Source organism: Myiozetetes cayanensis, unplaced genomic scaffold, assembly GCF_022539395.1.
Source record: "Myiozetetes cayanensis isolate MyiCay16 unplaced genomic scaffold, myiCay2020 scf14, whole genome shotgun sequence".
Lineage (NCBI taxonomy): Eukaryota > Metazoa > Chordata > Aves > Passeriformes > Tyrannidae > Myiozetetes > Myiozetetes cayanensis.
The window spans coordinates 164902-184166 of NW_026087048.1; the positions used below are offsets into that span (position 1 = coordinate 164902).

A 19265-nucleotide genomic window follows, 5' to 3' on the forward strand; every position below is an offset into this window, starting at 1 on the left:
CATCTTCATAAAAATTCTCTGCAAAAGCTTATTCCCATTTGAGCAGGTCACACCACCATTTAAATTACAATCATTTCATGAAAAAACAACTTTTATTTAACAGACATCTCAGAAATTCAGTCGCTGGCATCAGATCATTCCAACCGATCACATGACAGGCCTCGCCGCAGTCGTTCACGATCTCCTGACCAGAGGTCAGAGCCTTCAGACCATTCCAGACATTCTCCACAGCAGCCCAGCAACGGCAGGTGATGGCAGCATTGTATTATTTTTAAATCAACTATTTAATGTGACATATAAGTTGTAGGAGTGCTTGGATTTATGTGATATAACAAATATGGTGCAGAACTCTGAAGGTAACAATACGACGTTTGTCAAGAGATGCAGCTGGTAATGATCTTGTTTTTTTAGACTTGAGGAGAAACAGAACTTTCTTCAGTGTTACACCTTTTTAAAATGTGATTGTAGAGCATGGTTCTATGAAAGATAATGTAAGTTTGATAATGATATATGTTATTAAATAATATGCAGTTATATTGTTTTTTCAGAAAGCAGTTGGCTGCAAGGAGATTTGAAATAACCTGTATTACAATTCCTATTGAATGTTCAACCTGGGTAAACTTGTTGAAATCTTACTTTGCTTAGGCATAGGATTTTTATTTTACTCACTAGCCTTCATTAAAAGTTATGTTTCTGAATACATTTAATCCCTACAAAATAAGGTGTATTGCACAGTAGAATTAGCTTTTACAGTGTAGTTTTTAATATTTGAACTTGGTAACGGGACATTGATGATAATTCTTTAGTAGGTAAGTCTAATTTGTACAAGTTCAGAGAGAAGTAATGTACTATGTGGTTTGGAATTTCTTGTCCTACCATGTGAAACTTAAGTCTTGAATAACAAATCTGTCCTGTTTTGCATTTCCACAGTTTGGAAATAGACAATTTGTTGAAATAGTTTCAGTATTGGAGTTCAGATCCTATGAGATACTTGCAGGAGAAGTTTACTTTCTGAGTGCTCACGATGGAGCAGAAGTTAGAATTGTCTATGCAAATTCCAAATTCAGAACCTCTACTTGAAGATTTTCAGATGCTGTTCAAAAACTCTGAAAAAAACTAAATTGCAGCTGACTGTTTCATAAAATCAAGATATACTTGATAGCTTATTGATAACGTCTGGTTTGCTGAAGGGGAAAATAACACTTATACCGTCAAGGCTTTTAGAATCTTTTAAGGGTTAATGAAACTGCAGGACAGATCATACCTGCTTGGGGTTAGGGGTTACAGGTGTTTTTGCTTCTCTTCTGTGTATATTGTTTGGAAAAACACAAGGCATGAAAGCTTGTTTTCAAGTAGGAACTCCATATTAGTGGGAAGAACTTAAAAGCAGGGTGCCAGAGGCAGGAGTTTGATTGTGAAGGTCGTGGGATCTGTCATATTTAAAACCTGTATGTCGTGACTTGCATTTCCAGTGCAGCCTGAAAGGGCTTGTGGAGGGAGGAACAAAAAAAAAAAAATCTAACAAAACTCTAACTATGACTGACTTAGCCTAGTGTTGGTGCTTTCCTGTCCTATTGCAGTGGTTTAGGTAGATGGTCACTTCCTCCTTTTAGACCACACTGTTGGAAGAATTAAATCCTTCCCAAGAAGGAACTTTGAAGTTATCTCAGCTCTGAATGCATCCGCTCTATCTTATGAACAAGAGCTACTTTGGCATGGTTTGATTTCCTGTTTGACGTGTCCCTTTCAAGATCAGAAAATCTGGGCCCTGAGCCACATAAAGAAAAACATGTTGAGAGCAACTTCTCTTTGTAGTGGTTGTTTGTGCAAGTTCAGATCTACTGTACAATCAAATTAGTTGTGTCTACTTAATTTTTTAAAAATTAGGTGGAAAATCTGAAGGAAGAAAAAGGCTTGAGAACAAGCTGAGGAAGAAATGTGCAAAAAGTCTTCCAACTGAGCTTAAGAAGACATTAAAATATGTATTGAAGATAATGAGTCTTTATTTAGACCCTGTTCTGCCAAGTGTTTGTATATGTTAACAAGAAGGGAAATTCCAGGGGAATCCTCTTAGTCCTTTCATACAAGCTTAACTATAGACTGACAACTTGTGGGTGTGCACTAGAGCACAGAAATCTGCCAACAGACTTTCTTCAGTACTGCTTTGGCATGACAGATTGGTCCTGTCCATTTTCAAAAAAAAGCTGAAAAACTGCAATATAGGACAAAAATCAACCCAATTATGGATATCTTTAGAAGGATACCACTTGATTGTTCCTCTTCTTTAAGTAATTTAAGATGTACTAAAAACACATTTGGGAAGAGCCTGCCAATTCATATTTTTCATAACTTTCTCTGTACAAACATTCTGTGTGTTCAGGTAATCCCATTTTATTCTGCAGTAATAGCTAACAGTGGAAGGCACTAATGTGTAGCTGACTGCATTTTGTTATTCAAAAGTGCTACTGTTAAGCATACTTTAAAAAAGGATGGCAGGGGGAGGAAGTGAGGTAAAAGGGACCCTGACACAACACAGATACTAAACAATAGTGTCACGGGGCACACAGTGAGCAACACTTTTGTCTCCTGGGAAGTGCAGCTGTCAGTTTTTAACAAGTTTCCATCTCCTAGAACCAGTGGCAGCATAAAGTTGTTTCCTGTGTCATCCTGCAGTGTGAAATATTCAGTGCTTACTGGACAATTTAAGCAAAGTCAAGAAAAAAATCTACTCTCCTGCTGTTCTGATGTTTCCTTTTTGTTCTATTACAATTCCATTTCTATTAGCTTTTTCCCACTGAAACTTTCATGTCTTAGGTAGAGTAGACCTGACCTTTTGCAGGCATTTGAGTTGGCAGGGTGCATTTGCCTACACACACAGCAGTAGCCCAGTCTAGGAGCCTATTGCTTCAGCTACTTACCTGACTCTATTTTGGGCTGTGCCCACAGTGTCTATATTTTAGATAGGTATTTACACTCTTGATGTATGCAGGTGTAAAAGCAGTATAAAAGTACACTGGGTTGGACTGTGTGAAGAGGAAATGTAAAATTAATTTTGTCTTTGGCTAGTTAATTAATTTTTGGCCTTATTTTTAAAGGAAAACAGACGCTACAGTTTTGGAATAGTGCTTCTTTAAAATGTTAGGAGATGCTTGGAAACAGGTAGAGAGGGCTCATGGGGAATTTACTGTAATATCTCATTAACTAGTGCTCATTACCCAAAAATCTTTGGGGAGTGGAATTGGTTGTAGCTTACACTACTACAGGATGTCTTTGTTTCTAGAATGCTTAGCATTCATTTTGATAGCTAAATGTATGTGTCTGGTTTTAACAAGCTGGGAGCTATTTTTGAGGGAATGAGGAGTCCAGTCATGTTTTAGTCTAGTGCTGAAAGTAAAATACATATCTTTTAGCTTATGCACCCAAACTGAAAATCTGAAAGAGGAATAAGAAAACTTTTATCAGTGATGTTTAGGAATGAGATAGAAGGATAAATGCTTACGTTTCATTTTGTTACACATAATAGTTTTGGCATCATTTTAATGAACTCTAGAAGCCCAAAAAAGGAAGTTTATCTGGATAAGGGCATAAATAAAGGATTTTTAAAATTAAGCTGCTATGTTTACAATGCAAGGGGTGCTTTTCTAGATTGTTGTGGTGCTTGGATTATTTTTCTGTATTCTGTTTTGTTTAGCTGCCTTCAGGCACACAGTTTTAAAAGTGGCAGAGGAATGCACTGAGAAGTTGTAGCCTGAATAGCTAAGCTTTGTTCCTTACATTTTAAACTTCATATTGCTTCAGGAAAGCACGTTCTGCTTGTATTTCAGTTTTTGCAATTTCTTTTATTCTTTCTTGCACATCTTGGATGAGTAGACTTGCTGGAATCTGTTTTGTGAAGTCATACTTCCCACTCATGAAGTATCATTTCTGATTGGGATAACCAGTCTTAGCTTTGTATGATTTTTTTTTGATGCATTTGAGCTTTATGGACAGTGATGCTCATTATTGCCTAGTAGCACCATCTAGCTGTTGGTAATGCAGAATTCTCCTTTTTCCCTCAACACAGACCTCTCCTTTTTGACAGCAGATGGTCTTATACCTTCTGACCAAGCCACTATTATCTTTGAGGAAATACCTTTTTTCCCCTTCTTGGCAATTAAATCTCAAATTATATAAAAACTGGGATTTGAGTCTGTCTTCTCTCATATTCCTTATATACATGCTTATTTGCCAACTCCCAGGAAGATGACTTTCTAGCTCATTATTAGTGTTCATCTGTTTCAACCCTATTAAATTTTTTACTGTTCATCAGATAGCAGTGTAGTGGTTAACATTTCAACGTGCAGCACATGTTCTGTTCAGTTTTGCTGTGGTACAGTTGGTAGCTCTGCCTCTATACAACTATATAAGAATACCTGATCTTTTGAGCTCAAGGAATAGCAATTGTGTTCTTTGGAACTTTTGTTGCTTTCCTCATTTAAAGAGCAAGAGACGCTTTTTTATTTTCCTATTTTAACATGTCTTAAATGCCTTTGCTCTATGCTATAAACATGTATAGGAAATGCATAAGAAGCAGCAAGTTCTCACTAAAATGCATGGATGACTGAGCGTGTGAGAAGCACTATTTTCTTGCAATAGATGGATTGAAGGCCTCATCCTCTCTGAAAAGTTGAGAAGTCAGCGATGTGTTTGTGTTATACTTTTTATCTTTGCAAAGCCCTGCCAAGACCCATCCCAGGAGCACTTGTGTTCCAGGGCAGCTAATACACAAAGGAGCAGATAAATTAACTTGTTCACAGCAAAGCCTAAGAGTTAAGTCTAAAAATCCATGATTTCCACAGGAAGGAGTGAAAAAAAGATCATTGTTATTGCTCTTCTTCCCTTCTTCCCTTTACTTCTCAGTTCCTTGTATAGCTTTCAGTATACAACACTTTTGTGCTTGAAGCAGAGAGCAGTTTGTGTCACCATGTGCTGCTGCTTTCTAAATAGCCACACCTAGAGAAGTCTAACATGGGATCAGGGACAAAACTCTTGGATTTAGAAACGATAAAGATTTTTAATAATGTGATAGTTTAAGAACAAAACTTTATTAGATAGTAATGGCAATTCTTTGCCCTCAACTTTATGAAATAAAGTATTTATTCTTTAGACCTAGTATATTGAGATATAGAAACAGTTCTGTATGCAGAGTGGAATATTTTTTTCCAATATAGTCTTCGAAGCAGAGAAGATGAGAGAGTAACTAAACCAGGAGCTGTCTCTACACCTGTAAAGAACGCAGATGATACTTCTAAAACTGTGGAAGAAGTGACAGTGGAGAGAACTGAAAAACACACTCCACCACTACCAGGTAAAAATATTTTAATATATGAATCATGATGTTGTTGAGAAAGGATGACAGGTAAAGATTTTATACCGTTGTGTTATTTGTGGAATGATTTCTAAAGTCTTAGAACAAGTCCTAATTATTTTTATTTCTGAATACGAACAGTCTTTTTAACCATAATCCCATTTATATTTTAAAAGTTTTGGTCCTGAAAACAAGTCAAATTTCAGTGTTTAGATTTGTAGTTATAGTGATGCTTGTGAAAAGCTTCGTACTGGTTTCTCAAGCAAACTGTAATTTCTGAATGTTTAGCAGTAAACTTCGTTTTATGGGTTACTGTAAGCAGACTTTATAACAAGGATGTACAGTCATGGACCAGGAAGGCAGTACATCTAATAAAATCAGAACAAAATCTCATTCCTTTTTCCCAAAAGGGAAGGATAAGCTAAATGGCAGCAAATAAAAGCCAGATGGTGTATCAAAGAAAAAAACCTAAGATGATAACGGTGACAGGACAGTGTCCAGGCAGGCTGACTTGCAAGATTTTTGTTTACAGAATGAGGCACTTCAGTGAAATTACAAGTAGAGAAAAAGAAGCTGTGCAGATGGCTTAGAGGGAGCAGTTTTTGAAAGGCTGAGTACGATGAGAAAAAGCACATTCAAACTTGAGAATATTTGAGGACTTAAGGGATAAGCAGCGACACTTCTGCATGTAACGTTCAGTACATTAGTGAAGAACTGAAAGAGTTATGATGTTGATAGACCTTAAAGTTCTTAAAAATAAGAACACATGTTCTGATATGGCAGCCATTGCTAAAAAAATTGTCGTAGGAGGTGACATTTTACAGTGGGGTTATGAAGATATGTAAATGAAGTAAGTTTCTATTTGCTGGGATAGAAAAAGGATGCGGTAGTGAGATAGATGAATTCTGTGTTTCTGTAAGATACTGAAGGTTAATAATTGGTATAATACAAATCCAAACAGAATAGGAGAGCCTTAAGAGGTTTCTTAATCCAAAGTAGTGTACTAATAACTGGTTTGAGGGACCAGCAAGCAAGTAATAAGTACTGTGGGGATTTTGTAGGTAGGTGGAGAAGGAAAAATATTCTATTCTTGAATGAATAGAATGTACATGGAAGGACTTAATTTGAGTGGAGGAGTTCTAGGGCCAGTACATAAAGATAATATTTAATTAACAACCTTACAGAAAGTTATAGGGAAGTTAGGATCTTTCAAAGACTGTAATGAAAGTGTTAGAAAGGTCATTGGCAGAATCTGTGACAGTTTGCTACTTAGACTAAGGGCAAGGGGAAGATGACTGTCATAGTTGATTGTGTCAAGGAAGGGTAAAGGGAGAGTATTTATTCGGAGGAATTTTCAGAGGCTTAGTCTAAGGAAGGGTCGTGAAAAACTTAAAGGGAAATGCTTCATTATGGTATGGTAAGGACCAAAATAATGTTTAGAAAAAGGCATTATAACACATTGTTGCCTGAAATTCCCAATTTCAGACTAGTCCGTTCAGTGATTTGAAAGGAAGGTGGCACGGTTGTTGGTAAGATAAGAGGTATTAGACTCGTTTGAAGCCAACCTTGTTTGAAATGAACTTTTTTTGAGTGTGCAGAGATCAGCCTTAAATATAAATTCTTGTAATGTGACCAAGTGTGTAGCAGAGAAGAATCCCTGTTAATGCTCATTACTGAGGGAAGCCTGCAGGGCCCATTTCCTCACAGAGACTCCAGGGAATCTCTGCAGCAGAACCACACTAAGTGCGTAGCCTTAGGAACCACCACCTGGACCAAAGTAAGCACTGAAATCTGTCAACTTCAAGGCATTGTAGTTGGAGTGTTTGTGTTATTTCATTTAAAAAATTCAATTATTCAGGGAAAAGAACCAATGGAAAATAAAGAAGTTAGGTCAGATAAACTGAGGTTAGAAACAGAACTGTTGAAAATTGTCTTGGGAGCAGGAAGCCTTCTAGTTCTTGTAGTTTTATGAATTTGGGCTACTTGATGAAGTACAGAGGAAGTTTAGGAACTTTTACTGAAGTAATAATTAGACCGGAAATCACACTGCTTTGAATGGCATAAGAGTGTCTTCTGTTGTTGTAAATTTCTAGAATTTCACTTTTTTGGATCTAGGCAGGATAGAGGAAGGCTACTGAAGAAGTCATGAACTAAGTTAAATTTTCTGATCTTTAAATGACTGAATGGACATTGGAAATCTTTTGATATTTTAATAGAACCAAAGCCAGTGTACGCACAAGGAGGTCAGCCAGATGTGGATTTACCAGTCAGTCCATCTGATGGTCCTTTACCCAACTCAACTCATGAAGATGGAATGCTTCGGTAATGTAACTCTAAATAAACTATTCAAACTGCCTGGTCCTTGAGCAAACCAAGCTTGTATCCAAAGTGGTGAATAACCCATATACATAGTCTGGTGTCAAGTCCAACATGCTGTCCTGATACTTCTGTTCAGAAATATTAAGATGAAGACTTTAGATTTATTCCCGAGCCTTGTTGGCACGTAGATTGTGTAATATACCATTTTAAAGTCTAGTAATTTGTATGGAAATGAACTGTTCGAACGATCAACAGGTGAAAAGAATTTGCAGTTTGTCTCTCCGTGAGCACCCTTACCCCTGCTTCCCTGTCCCCGTCTTCAGAGAGAGGAGAGATACTATTTATATAGCATATACTTTACCTTTCATAATAATTGAAAAGAACTGAGTAAAGGTCACTCCAGAAATGTACAGTTTCCTGACATGGAAATGAGTCTACTTCAACTGGGGTCTCCTTTATGGGCAGTAGTGCACATGAGAATAGATTCTAGTTCAGTTTCATCTCAAATTCATATTAATCTCTTCAGAGCCAAAATAGATGTCTACACCAGCACAGCTTTTTAAGTGGAAGAACATTTTTGGAAGAGAGTGTCAGTGTCTCACTTAAATCACTCTATGAATGTAAGACAAACAAACCCCACTAAACTAGTAAATACAGGTGGATTTTTTTGAAGTGCTGCTAATAAGTGTTGTAATGCTGCAGTTGATAAGCAGTTAATAGTATGCATAGCTTAATACCCACTAATTGACTAATGGGCAGATTACTCCTTTGCATGTGTTCAGTTTCGAATTTACCAGAGTATTTTATGCTATTAGACCTCTAAGTGGAATATTTTTTAAATCCCTAGGCCAAGCATGAAACTGGTAAAATTCAGAAAAGGAGATAGTGTGGGCTTGCGACTGGCAGGTGGCAATGATGTTGGCATATTTGTAGCTGGTGTTCTGGAAGACAGCCCTGCGGCGAAAGAAGGATTAGAGGAAGGGGATCAGATTCTCAGGGTATGTCAAAACCAGTAACAGTACAAGTGTTTTGTTGTACCAAAGTAGATTTCTTTCTGTAGGATTGAATATGTTGCCTTTGTAGTTCAGACAGGTTTTTTTTCTGCATGTACTTATTAGATAACTTCATAGCAGCAAAATCTCTTCTTACTCTGCTGTTGTTAGGAAGGTTAGTAAGTTTTTTACATCATAATTTATAGACTATTTCAGTTGGTAAAATTGTTTGATTTCATTAACTCCTGTGTGACTGAATTGTCAGAGGGCTCTCTGGCTACTGATGTTTATAGGTGCTCCATAATATTGAGTTTAAAATGAACAGCTACCCAATATCCCAGAAGCTCTGCTTTTATTGAGAAATAAAGTGGGACTATTTAGAGCTACAAGAGGCATCTTGAGGTACATGTACTTGGTGTGTATGCATGAAATTGAGTAAGAAAAAAATCGTAGAGATTGATTCAGATTTCCTGTTGTATAGTTAAGTCTCTGTAATAATCTCGTATGCTAAATCAAACTGATTACTTCATTGATACCAGGTAAATAATGTAGACTTCACAAATATCATCAGAGAAGAAGCTGTCCTTTTTTTGCTTGATCTTCCTAAAGGCGAAGAAGTAACGATTTTGGCACAGAAGAAGAAAGATGGTAAATATTTGTATATTGGAAGTAATCTAGAAAACTATTTGGAATAGAATTTAAAAGTCTAGTGAATGATAACTAACTGTTGACTTGCAGGAAATAGGCACCTTAGACTATTAAGTTCTTTTAGATTTGGAATCAGTTACTACTGCAAATGGACTAGAGATTGATATAACAGTGCAACCCCCTACTTCCCCCAACAAACAAACAAACAAAACTCCAAACAAAAAACTTTATCAGAAATAACCCCTAACATCTGAGAAAAGTATCTGCATTAAACCCTGGTGGAAGCAGAAGAGGCTGTTGTAGTTATGCCATTGAAAATGAGTATTACACTGATGTGCGTGCACATACAAACTTCTTTCCTCATAAGACTAATTCCGAATTAAGCTTACACTTGCATCAAATTTTTGACTATGAAAGTTGAATTTATGTTAGTAGAGTTTTCTATAAATAGTTGTGCTGTTTAAAATAGAGCAGCTCTGAGACACTGAGGCTTCTTGAAGTAGTATTGTATATTTAGAACAGGGAAAACTAAAGTGAGGCATTGCTTTGAGTAACTCTTGTGACCGTTAGGACGTGACTTGAACTTAAGTAACACTTAATATTTGAGGATTTCTTTCTTTTTTTTTTTTTTTCTCCCACCAGTTTATCGTCGCATTGTTGAGTCTGATGTAGGGGATTCTTTCTATATCAGAACTCATTTTGAATACGAGAAGGAATCACCTTATGGACTAAGTTTCAATAAAGGTGAAGTGTTCCGGGTGGTGGACACTCTGTACAACGGTAAACTGGGGTCATGGCTGGCAATTCGAATTGGCAAGAACCATAAGGAAGTGGAAAGAGGTATCATACCTAACAAAAACAGGTACGATCTTAAAATACTGCGATTCCTGATTTAAAGCTACAATTTTAAGTTCTGCATCTTTGTAATGAATGATTGGACTTGTCTGTAGGACATGAGTTTATAGAACTGGTTGTCAGAAAAAGTGTCGCAAGTTAAATGGAAGTAAAATATCTGATCTCTGGATTTACTTTTGACTCTGCACAGTCTATAAATAAACTTTCTTTTCAGTACAAGAGACAAGGATATAGTAAGTTTTAGAAATGTGATATCAAACTCAGTAGTTGTCTTTTACTTCCTAATACAGAAACAACGAAAGCTTGGTTAGGCTGGTAGTGGTGGTGTGTTTTTTTAAAGGTGTAAGCTTGCTAGTCATCAAGCATTACTTTAGAACCTGACTTCCTTGATAACTGGGATTTGTTGTCATCTTAGAGCGGAACAACTAGCCAGTGTACAGTACACACTTCCAAAGACAGCAGGAGGAGATCGAGCAGATTTTTGGAGATTCCGAGGTTTGCGAAGCTCAAAAAGAAATCTCCGGAAAAGCAGAGAAGATCTTTCTGCCCAACCTGTTCAGACGAAGTTTCCTGCCTATGAAAGAGTTGTTCTTCGGGAAGGTATGGCTTTACTCTTACTGTTGCACAGTACAGATCTATGTGGTTTGATTTACAGTAGCCAGTGTGTTTAAGAGTATCTTGCATTTGTTTTAAGCAATCAGTATATCTTGACTTTTCTTTTGCCTTTGATTCTAGCTGGGTTTCTCAGACCTGTAACCATTTTTGGTCCAATTGCTGATGTTGCACGGGAGAAACTTGCTAGAGAAGAACCAGATATCTTTCAAATTGCAAGTAAGTGTGAAATCAAGTTTTTCTACAGTTAGGAAATAGTCAGCTTTCTTTGGCTAAATTTCTTTTACGTTATTACTTTAGTTAACATGTTTAACAAGACATTGACAATATAAAGGAACAGACTAAATGTAATCCACTGTATGGTTGCTGATAATTGTCTGAAGATAAAAGTAGTATTAGTTCTATTTATAGCCTTCTCAAACTTCATTTTATTTCTGTACCTTATCCTATTTCTTAGTGCTTTTGTAAATATGTGATTTTTCTTTTTTTTTGGCCAAGATGTGATTTTTTTATAAGTGATTTTTCATGTGTTATTTGGGATCACATTTGAGCTATGAAAAGGTTTGTTTTATCTTAATGAGGGAATGTAGAATATGTTGTAAATGTACAATAGATTTTTAACTGTGTCCTCTTTACCAGAAAGTGAACCAAGAGATGCTGGTACTGATCAACGTAGTTCTGGCATTATTCGTCTTCACACTATAAAACAGATAATCGATAGAGTAAGTCTTTTATTGTCACTCTACCTTTAACACCAGAAGGGTAAAACTGGCATAATCAAGTAAAATGTTAGCTGTTTTAAATGTAGAATAATAACTATGTTTGCTTTAACGTTAATTTTCTCATCTTTCTATTGGCTAATAAAAAAAAGAACACATCGCTTTCTCCATATTAATAACTGCAGCCTCCATGACTTGTAGTTTTTGTTCCAGAAAGTGTTGTCCTCTCTCCATTAAGGCTGTTATAAGCTGTTTTCTCTTTCACTTAAAGCCATGGTGTGACATAACAGGTAGAAATTGTTACTTTATTTATGGAGTTATTAGTCTTCCCCCACCCCAATGTACAGATGGATTATTTGACTTTGTTTTTTTGTGCAAAGACTAAGGGAAAGGGTTCTTCTATTTCCCTTTCTTAAGATACTTAAAACTTTTTAGTTCATGATAAGAGGCTTGCCTTTTTATTTCCGTATTTAAAAACAAACTGGAACCCTTTCGGGTGCTTAAGTGCAAGGGGAGAAAAAGGCTATTGTAGCAGCAAAGTGGGTAGACTTCATGCTCTGTGCTTGATTGCATTGAATGAAAGCTGGCCAAGTTTTGCGTTCAGAATGACTTATTTTTTTTTTTTTAAGGAGAATGGAGGTGTGTAATGAGACTAGGTCTTACGTTTCAATCTTTGCTCTTTTTTTATTCACAGAATACTAATAGGACAGTACTTTTAGTTCAGTGGCTGGTTTCTTTGAGTTTTTTTTTAAAAAGGGGGTTAAATATTAAAATATTAGAGTTATGCAGTCAGTCCTACAGTTCAAAAAGTATATGCCGACGTAGGCTGGTGTTGGAATTGGTTTGGTTTCTTCTGGTATTCAAATAGGAAAAGGATTTAAATCAATACTGTGAACCAATGAATTCTGTAAAGGTAATACAAAAAAAATGTGTGGAGTATGTTTTGAAAAAATTACATATAGTATATAAATTATTCACTTCCTCGCCTCTGTCCTTTTTATCACAACAGGACAAACACGCTTTATTAGATGTCACTCCTAATGCAGTGGACCGGCTGAATTATGCCCAGTGGTATCCTATTGTAGTGTTCCTAAATCCTGATTCTAAGCAAGGAGTAAAGACCATGAGAATGAGGTTGTGCCCAGAATCGCGAAAAAGTGCCAGAAAGCTGTATGAGAGAGCTCACAAACTCCGCAAAAATAATCACCACCTCTTCACAAGTGAGTAATTGGACATACTGGATTAGCATTTCTGAGAGGGAAAAGAAGGCAAGATGAGAGAGGCTTCTTTCTCCAGAATTTTCTGCAAATGGACTAATTCAAGCAGTGATTGACTGGTTCAGACTTTCCCATTCAATAAGCAGTAGTTAATTGGTGTGTGCATCCTTTGCACATGACTGCATGAATGTAAAGCAACCTGAAAACTCAAAATGATACTTGTAATAGATCTGGTGGCTTTGCAGGATGATCAGCCAAAATCAAAATTTGAATAAAAAGGAAAATGATGGAACTTTCTTTTTAACGTGGCTAAATCGAAGCCTCGCTTTATTTGAGCTACTGTTGACTCAGTATTTCCTGTGGAATAAAATGCCCCAAACCACATCATACCTTAAGGTTGCTTTGGATACTAATATTTACATTACTATTTAAATCTTGTAGTTTTAACCTACTAGTTAGGTAGTAGGTTGCTTTTATTAGTCATGGTGCAGATCCTTCTCATAGTTCTGCAGAGATCGTAAGTCAAACTAATCTATTGTACTTCTAGCTACCATTAACTTGAATTCAATGAATGAAGGATGGTATGGAGCTCTCAAAGAAGCAATTCAGCAGCAACAGAACCAACTAGTGTGGGTTTCAGAAGGAAAGGTAAGAAATTATATGTTTAAAGAGAAATGGCAAAACTTTATTTATAAGAGGTTTTTTTACTTCTTTTTCATTGCAACACCATGGTGTTACAATAGGGCCTGATGGTTGTGGAATGAAGTGTATTTTTCTTCTTTCCCTCCTCATTTTAATTCTAATTTGAAGATCTGAAGCAGTAATGCCTCGTGGCTGTGCTCAAAGCTGATTTTGTCACTACGTTAATGCAGTTATTCTATTAAGGAGAGCTGTGCAGTTGTCCTTATGCATGTAGCAGTGTAGGAAGGGAGCATTTGCACACTGCTGCTGTTAACTGGAGGATATATAATGCTTTGAACAATTTGGGGGGATTGGGTGGTTTTTATTGAAGAACTTCTGGGTATCTTGCTGCGTGTGGGGTGTGGGGGGTTAGGATTGCCTGATGATGAATGATTTTTTTCACTAACAGAAAAGCAAATGGCATATTCATGTTCTTTGACCTTTCTGAGAACTGTGTTTTCTCAGTTGTGAGAACACAGGTGCAAAATCACAAGTTGGTATTCTGTTCCCACAAAAACTCCACTTACCTTCCCAAGCTGCATGTTAATCTGTGCACATCAGGTCCATCATCTCGAACTATTATCGAGTGAAATGCCAACTGTTTGCTTACTTGTAGCAAATGATGAATTGGCTATTGCTATGTGTTTCTTAATTAGATTTTAGCTCCTTTCACCTCCTTATATCTACGTTCAAAGTAACAATTCTGATATCATAATATCCCTCTAAAGTGCAGCTCTGTATCTTTCCAAACACTTTTTTTTTGCGAACACGTGCACTGTCCTCTCTCGTACACTGACAGGCATCTGGCCCTTTAGTAAAATGATTGTAAGAGCTAGACTGCAGAAAAGGCTTTTAGGTCTAAGTTTGACATCTTCAGTGATTGAAACCTCCCCTGATTTCTCCTCCCCTGTGATATTCAGAACTGCTGAATCTTCATACTTTTGCTGTGCTGCTGGATTTGGAATATAACTTTAACGTTTCCACTACCAGACTTTGTGTTGTTCTGAACTGCAATATAGATGCATTCCATTTGTTCAGTTTTCAATTATTTGCAAAAAAATTTTCAATATTTACATTAGAAGAAAAAGGGGATTCTTTAAAAGGTATTTCAATAAATGTGTACTCTAATTTTGACACAGGCAGATGGTGCTACAAGTGATGACCTTGATTTACACGATGACCGCCTTTCTTACCTCTCCGCTCCTGGCAGTGAGTATTCCATGTACAGCACAGACAGCAGACACACGTCTGATTATGAAGACACAGACACAGAAGGGGGTGCTTATACTGATCAAGAACTGGATGAAACTCTGAATGATGAGGTTGGGACTCCTCCTGAATCTGCTATTACACGCTCTTCTGAACCGGTTAGAGAAGATTCTTCTGGAATGCATCATGAAACTCAGACTTACCCTACTTATGCATCTCAAGCTCAGCCACAGCCAAATCTCAGAATGGATTCTTCAGGATTTAAAACCACTACTTCTCAGCCGGTAAGAAAGCAGTTTTATGTACTGACCATTATATACTTTCTTAAGGTTGCAAGTTCTCTTATCAAGAAATCTCCATTTACATTCTACTTATCAGTGTCGTGAGTGCATACAAGAATCTGTCAACAGCAACAGTATGTTACAATGAATTGGAGAATCAGATTGCCCTGCCTGTTTTAGTGACTTACTCTGACAGGAGGGGGATTGAATGTTTTGCTTTTTTAATCCTCAATCTAATGAATTTCTGGAAGTGCTAGTGCATGATACTTTGAGTACTTTTCATTCTACATTTAGCTGCATCAGTCAAAGCATCACTTAAATTATTTTAATATAAATCAAAAAGTCATGCATTGATTCAATAGCAGTATATTTAAAATATTTTAAACACTTCACAGAAAGCAGAAGCCTCACCTGCAGTCCCTTACCTTTCCCCGTTGCCTGAATCAAACCCTGCAACCTCATCAACCTCTGCAGTAAATGCTAACGTAAACCTAACTAATGTCAGACTGGAGGAGCCTACTGCTGCTCCTTACAACTCTTACCAACCACAAGCGGGCCCCTTAAGAACACCGAGTACTGAGGGAGCTCATATAGTACTAAGAGATCAAGAGCCATCGTCCTTATCGCCGCACATAGACCCAGCAAAGGTACCTGTGCCACATTGTTGTGCTGATCAAGCTCACACATGATCTTCGTTTTGCCTTTATTTGAAGAATTCCTTTTAATTTTTTTGCCTTTAAGAGATTATGCAGGTTACCAAAAACAGTGCCTCTGAATTGCTAAGCATCGTCTGATGTTCTGTGTGCATGGCTTCAAACTATCCTTTTCACTTCTCAAAAAGATGACTTTTTAAAAAAGGCTGCATTCTGTATTTTGATTTTACTTGACCTGGGACTTTCTTAGCTTGACAATGTTCTGCTGTTAATGAGGCCTTGAGAAAAATCCTTTTTCCTTAAAATTTCACTAGTTTTTTGTATACTTTAAATTAAGCCAAATTATTGATCAGGAAGTTAAGTCGAGTTTGTTGGGTGACTTCTGTTTATTTCCTTGGCAATGCTAGAACTATCTTAATCGATTTACATTTTTGACTTCCCACTTTTTCCACATCCTGCAAAAAAGATAAGATCCTGCAAAAAACATAAGATCCCAAAGATACGGCTCTTACCTTTGTCTTTCCCTTTTAATCTACTGGTTTTGCTTCAAAATAGGACTGAAAGGGATCTCTTGAATCACCAAGTTGAGCTTCCTATGGTTGCAAACAGCTGCATCAAATTATTCTGCTTTTTAGCTAAATTAAAGGCAATGTTTAAAACTTTGATTTGTTTAAAATACTACATTTCAAATGCAGCTGCAGTTACTCTTCATTTTAACTAAGTGTCTCTCTCTTTTAACAGGTATACCGAAAGGATCCATATGTTAATGAAGAAGCATCCAGACAAAGCTATGTCTTAAAACAACCAGCAATTAATCACCCAGTACAGAAACAGGAAAGAGACCCAAATCTGATCTATGAATCCCAGGCTCAGTATGCAGAAAAACAACCGAGTAGGGACTATGAACAGTCAACATACAGGTATGACTCTACAAACTATGTAGATCAGTTTTCTCGTGGTTATGACCCTCGCCTACATTATGATGACCGTGTGCCTCCCTATGAGGAACACTGGGCATATTATGAGGAAAAACAGCCCTATAACCAAACAAGAACAGCTTATGAAAACCAGCCTCCTCGGGATCTTGATTCCAGACAAAATATAGAAGAGAGCACAGACCGCAGCTATTACCCAGCACAACCTCGTTTTGAGGAACCCCCTGCGATGAGCTATGATGGCAGACCTCGCTATGAGCATGCACCCAAAAACTTCAGCTTGCCACCAGTGCGATACGAAGATCAGCACGCTGTGGGATATGACACGCATGGTAGATACAAACAAGAGGCTCAGCCATACCAGTCAGCCATATCTCGGTCTCCGGAACCGAAGCAGTACTTTGAGCCACATATAAGGGGCTATGAACAAGGTCCTCCTCAAGCTTACAATACTAAAGCTGGACAGTATGAGCCTTCTCATAGCACTTCAGGTGTTTCTCTTCCTCCTCCCGCTTCATCACAAACGAAACCAGAAGTTTTGCCTTCTAACAGTAAACCACTGCCTACACCACCATCTCTAGCAGAGGAAGAAGAAGATCCAGCCATGAAACCACAGTCTGTGCGAAGTAGGGTTAAGATATTTGAGAGGAGAAGATCCCCATCTTTGGAAAAAATGAAGGACCCGAGTGATACATCAACTGTCAAGGCAAGTAATTTAAGGTTTTTAATTTGTTCTTTTTTGTTAATGAGACTCCACTGCAAGAAGTAAAATACTGTCTTGGAAACAAAGCTTTACTGCTTATGATACAGCCTTTTAGCAACCTGACTGGTATGTTTTAAAAGCAGAACCTGAGCACTTTTGTGAAAACGCCGATGGGGACCTTACCAATTCATCTTTTGCTAATATTTAAGGGGGAAGGAAGGCAGTCTTAGTTTTCTTAATCATGAAGTGCCTTATCTTTCTAAGTGTATGAATATGTTTTCTAAGTGTGAGAATATGCTGTGCTTCTCTTTTCAGCCTCCAGAACTAGCACCTAAGCCTGCACTCACAAGTGTGAGTGGTCCAAAACCAACTTCTCAAAGCCAGTATGAGCACGAGAAAACAACTTACAGGTACATACATAACTGATTAAAATTAGTTTTCATTTTGGGATTAGAATATTCAAAAACACATCTTAGTTGTTCAATTTGGAAACTGCAGAGAGGAGTCAGAGTGTGTCAGTATGATTTCTGTGTCAACAGTAAAGCAAGGCACCAAGTCAGTTCTCATGGGCATAATTGCTGGGAACTGGGGAAAGGACATGTTTTTTCAGCATTTTTGAGGAAGAAGCATGTTAAGATCTCCATGTTACTTTTTTCTATGTATATTTGAGATAATTAGCAAGTAAAACAAAAGGGAAAAGGTAAGATCAAACGGAAATAAAAATTTTCTTTCTTTATGGTGTGTCACAGCTGTCTAATTTTCATATAATATAGATAAAAAAGGCCAAGTGTGCAATTATAAGAATGACATGCTCATTACTAACTAGATTATAAAATGGAATTGTAATTCAGGTGAAATTATGCTTGTTCAACTGGGCAAGGCAACTGTATATTATTATTCTTGGTTAGGGCCCCAGAACCACAGAGACCTCAAGTGAAGCCACCTGAAGATATTGTACGTTCAAATCATTATGATCCTGAGGAAGATGAGGAGTATTATCGGAAGCAGCTCTCATACTTCGATCGCAGGAGTTTTGAGAATAAGCCATCTGCGCAGGTTCCTGCCAGCCATCATCCTGAACCCCCTAAGCCAATACACTCACAGAATCAGCTGAATTTCAGCAATTACTCTAAGTAAGTTTGGGTTGGTTTTTTTTTTATTTGAAAAAGTAGGGAGGCATATGGGACTACAACAGAAATCCTGCCCTTGTCAATGGAATTCCAGGGATTTGTGGTACTGAATTGAAATTTTGTGTTCCTGAAGTCAGTTTCTCTGTTTAGATGTAGCTTTAGTTTGAAAATACATAACTGCATAATTTTGTTGTGGTAAATGAATAATTTTTGTAGGTTTCAGGACCTTCAGGTGTTATTTTTGCTTACCACTTATTACCATACAATCACAGAATTGTTTAGGTTGGAAAAGACCACTAAGTCCAACCATTAACTTGGCACTGCCAGGTTCACCACTTAAACCATGCCCCCAAGAACCACATCTACATGTCTTTTCATCTCCAGGGTGTTGGTGATTTCACCACTTCCCTGGGCAACATGTTCCCATGTCTGATAACCCTTTCAGTGAAGACATATTTCCTAATACCCAACCTAAACCTCCTCTGGCACAACTTGAGGCCCCTTCCTCTTGTCCTATGGCTTGTTTCCTGGGAGATGAGACCAACCCGTACCTGACTAGAACTTCCTTTCAGGTGGTTGTAGAGAGTGACCAAGGTCTCCCCTGACCCCCCCTCTTCTCCAGGCTAAACATCCCCCAACTCCTTCAACCACTTCTGATCAGACCTGTGCTCCAGACCTTTCCCCAGCTCCATTGCCCTTCTTTGGACATGCTCCAGGACCTCAATGTCTTTCTTGTTGTGAGGGCCCCAAAACTGAGCACAACTGTTGAGATTCCTCACCTGTGCCCAGTGCAGGGGAGATGCAGTGGTCACGGCCCTGGTCCTGCTGACCACACTATTGCTGACACAAACCAGGTGCCTTTGGCCTTCTTGCCCACCTGCGCTTACGTTCCACTGCTGTTGACCAGCACCCCTGGGGCCTTTTCCAGCCACTCTGCCCCCAGCCTGAAGCTGCAGAGGGTTGT

The 19265-nt window shown here is 37.8% G+C and overlaps 1 protein-coding gene across 12 annotated transcripts in view; it reads left to right on the top strand.

Annotated features, from left to right (window-relative positions):
* The window catches only part of TJP1 (tight junction protein 1), a 191096-nt gene that overhangs the window by 157680 nt on the left and 14151 nt on the right, over positions 1-19265 (top strand). For 8 of the 12 annotated variants that reach the window (XM_050309290.1, XM_050309292.1, XM_050309289.1 and 5 more), the window contains 15 exons: positions 104-248; positions 5211-5347; positions 7564-7669; positions 8514-8664; positions 9198-9306; positions 9949-10168; positions 10577-10761; positions 10897-10992; positions 11413-11495; positions 12502-12712; positions 13257-13357; positions 14530-14883; positions 16275-17174; positions 17487-17581; positions 18080-18304. In XM_050309290.1, coding sequence (XP_050165247.1) covers positions 104-248; positions 5211-5347; positions 7564-7669; positions 8514-8664; positions 9198-9306; positions 9949-10168; positions 10577-10761; positions 10897-10992; positions 11413-11495; positions 12502-12712; positions 13257-13357; positions 14530-14883; positions 16275-17174; positions 17487-17581; positions 18080-18304 — 3118 coding nt within the window. Of the gene's footprint in view, positions 1-103; positions 249-5210; positions 5348-7563; positions 7670-8513; positions 8665-9197; positions 9307-9948; positions 10169-10576; positions 10762-10896; positions 10993-11412; positions 11496-12501; positions 12713-13256; positions 13358-14529; positions 14884-15275; positions 15528-16274; positions 17175-17486; positions 17582-18079; positions 18305-19265 lie in introns of all 12 variants that reach the window. The other 4 variants (XM_050309301.1, XM_050309299.1, XM_050309300.1 and 1 more) reach the window with 2 other exon arrangements.